The following is a 3,531-nucleotide window of genomic DNA, read 5'->3' on the forward strand; positions in this document are numbered from 1 at the left end:
AGGCAGCTTCAGATCAACTTTTGAAGCATATAACGTAGCTTAAAATCATCTGCGGACATTCCTTTTTACAATCAAGCATCAATAAAGCTTATATCTGGCATGAAAATGGCCTTTACTAGGCGGGAAAATTGCACTATATATTGATATGGACTACATTCGAGTGGACCACGGAGGCATATCCGGCTAATTGCCCCCTTCATGCCATAAAAGTGTATCCCATATACTCGACACCGCCTTCAGGGCGGCGTCGAATAAATTCACATACACGTAAACAGGGGCGTAATTGTGCCTATTTTGAGAATACGCACGACTACTAGGGGGATTCGGGGGCATGCTCCCCCGGGAAAATTTTTTTCCTAGAACGTCTCTGGTGCGTTCTGGAGGGTATCTAGATGACGAATTTCAATATAAAAATCATACAATTCACAGTAGCAAAATTGATTTAATACTTTTATCTTTAACAGCCGATCTGGATAAATAAAAAATGCACCACATCGTTTTAAGTGACAAGAGAGGGTCCAACACTAAATCTAACCTATCGGTTAAATGCCCAAGTGAATAGCAATAATGTTTTTAGGTTACATGCATGTACACAGTCAGGTACGGAAAAAAGTGTGCTGAAAATCAAAATCAAAATCATCAAAATATCATATGCAGAATATTTTTCCGATGAAGACAGGAGCTGATACAGTTTTTCACGCTTCGATCATTAGGAGGGAAAACACAAAGTTCCCATCATTGACTATATATGGCTCTGAATATATATTCAAACACGGAATAAAAGTGCCAAACGTCGGCTTTTCCTGTTCGCAAATATGTCAACAACATGCTCTGCACTGATTTCTCGCTCTCTATAGATGTTCATGAGTCCTAACCCGGACAATCTTTCTGTACTCATTGTACTGCGAAGATAGGTCTTCACCCTTCTCATAGTGGAAAAGGATCTTTCTGCGGTTGCAGTTGAAACGGGCATCACCAACAAAATGATCAGATATTTTCTGATGCTTGCGTACATATCGGACGCATACTCCAAGCTTTCAGCGATGTCATCAGGCGCAACTGGTCTGTCATTCCTCAGTGCATCCGATGTCCACAAATGCGCCAACGATCACATTCCCTGAGAAAGAGGTCCTCGGTGGCATCTATCGGCAGGTTGGCACTGTAGCATTGGAACACTTCTTTGCATTGTTCCTGTGATAAGCCGTTACGTTGCACCTGAAACAAAACGGGCGTGACATCATCAGCTAGGCTGAACGGGTAATTGTCCGCGGTGGGTACTACTTTAGTTCCCCGAGGAGCTATGTGTATACTCAACCGTAACCCAATGGAATTGGGACATTGCAGTATGCTAAATTAAAAGAAAATACTTATAGTGCCACAGATACAGTGTACAGATATATTCCATGTTTCTATATATCCGGGACAGCTGATTAATGGCAATAAAATAAATTTATTCATTCTTAGCACTAAGTTTATCTGCCATTTAATTCATATTAGAAAAAATGTATTTTGGAAAACATTAGTTAAATCAATTTCTTAGATAAATTCTGTCACTGATGCGTTGCTTGTTAGCATTGATTTTCCGTGTTAAAAACGATTGAGTTTGACTCATAGGATGTTTTCAGTATTTCGGTGGGACCTTAGTTACTGAAAGGCCCTCTAGGGTTACGGAATATACTTCAAGGTACCCCGGGACTTGGAATAGTACCCAGGTGAACAATGGCCCATTCAGCATAAGGTAGATCAATTAAAATATTTCAAACAATACTAAATTAAAATAAAAGAAAATGTTGATTTAAGAAATAATTTATAGCAAAACAGTGCTTTATTACTATTTATACACGATGGGCGGTTATACGTCGGGCGTAATAATTTCACGAGGGCGCAGCCCTCGTGAAATTATTTCGGACGACGTATAACCGCCCGAGTGTATAAATCGTGATAAAGCACTGTTTTGCTATAAATTATTTCGATTCTAATATGTTCTTTACTGTAAAATTTATATCAAATATGATGGGACTGTTTCTTCGCGCAAGCATGGCGCCAATAGTAGGTATTTGTTAAAACACGCCAGGACCGGAAACGGTAATACGTCTTGCGGCAGAATTCATTTCGAGCGAAAATTATTGCGAAATATTCAGCAAAGCGAATAACGAATTCAATATGTGTATAAATTCATTAAAATATTTGTGCAATATGGCATTTCGTTTAAAACATGTTATTAAGTAAAATATTTCATGAAATTTGAAAGCGCTATTTCTTGATGCGTACATGGCGCTAAATATCACGTTGACGTGACGTCAGCATAACATCGTTGTGATGATTAAAGCATTGTTAGCCATATTAGAAAACAGTATACATTATACTATAACCTGCATTTATTAATGCTGGATAAATAAAAGTTTTAAATACCAGTTTTAAAAATTCTATTAAAATACTGCAACATGCCTGTGCGGGAATGAGCCATTGCGCCTTAAATCTACCGTTTGTCTTAAGCAAGCGGTCATCCAATTCTTTAATGAGGTGATCAACAAACGGAAAGAACATGTTGCGTGTCCAGAAGATGGAGGGATCAGCTGCAGGTGCATTAGGTCGATTTCTTTGGAGACCCTGCATTCTGGGTACGGAAGGTTGAACGCCTACGTCAGATGCCAGTTGCATAGCCTTTGCATACAGGGTGTCCCAGGTGGTATCGTCGTCTCGTTCAGTCTGCAAAAGGAATACAAAGATGATCATTCTGTCTTTATACTGTATGTTATATACAAAATGTATAATAGCATAAAATGATACTATGCCTCAGTTAAAATACGTATCATTAGCCCTATTCAATAATGAATATCTTTACTAACAATCAAAACCTATTACGATACCGCATTGAAAATGAATATGGTGTTGTGGGTGGCGAAGTTATGATGTGGATGTTGCCAGGTTATTTGTTAGGTGTTTTACCCTGTCTGGCAAATTGTGTTATAGACTCGTCGAATGTATTCCGATTAGTTCATAATATAACTAGAGGTGCTTTTTGAGAAAAGCGCATGTCTCCCGCAGCTGTCTAATCATCTGAATAGTAAGTCTGTCTTTATATACTGTTTACGTTCACATTGTTGGAGTAACCGGCCTGTCGTTGTGTTCAAGGACCATAATTCCGAAGTGCCTAAGCCGATTTGGCTAGTTATCGAACTTGTCCGAGGACTTGCTTGCCCACGCACGCACGCACGCACGCACACACACACAGAGGCGTAAATCAATATGTATCCCACCACAAAGTGGTGTGGGAGACATAATTATTGTTAATATATTCTATTTAATAAATCAAACTTGCAACATGGTCTTCACTACTCGAGCTTCACTGGAAGCCTTGATGAGATCACATGCCTTGTTTTGCAGTCGTTTAGAAAGCGGCATCAATGCCGCAAGTACGTGTTCCACTGCAACAAGGGTGACGATGAACTCGAACTGCAGGATAGATAAGCGATAGCCCGCAGCCTTCACGTCCCCATCTGCACCTAGCTGATCGAGAGACGACTCCAC

At 39.7% G+C, this 3,531-nt stretch overlaps 1 protein-coding gene across 1 annotated transcript; it reads right to left on the minus strand.

Moving 5' to 3' along the window:
• Positions 1 to 1,074: 1,074 nt before the first annotated feature.
• Positions 1,075 to 3,531, minus strand: LOC123566094 (uncharacterized). Its single transcript, XM_053539884.1, has 3 exons — positions 3,319 to 3,531; positions 2,413 to 2,709; positions 1,075 to 1,215 (listed from the first exon to the last, which is right to left on the minus strand). The coding sequence occupies exons 1-3, from the start codon at positions 3,403 to 3,405 to the stop codon at positions 1,075 to 1,077; spliced, it is 525 nt and encodes a 174-aa protein (XP_053395859.1). The 5' UTR covers positions 3,406 to 3,531.

This window comes from Mercenaria mercenaria, chromosome 3 (assembly GCF_021730395.1).
Source record: "Mercenaria mercenaria strain notata chromosome 3, MADL_Memer_1, whole genome shotgun sequence".
Lineage (NCBI taxonomy): Eukaryota > Metazoa > Mollusca > Bivalvia > Venerida > Veneridae > Mercenaria > Mercenaria mercenaria.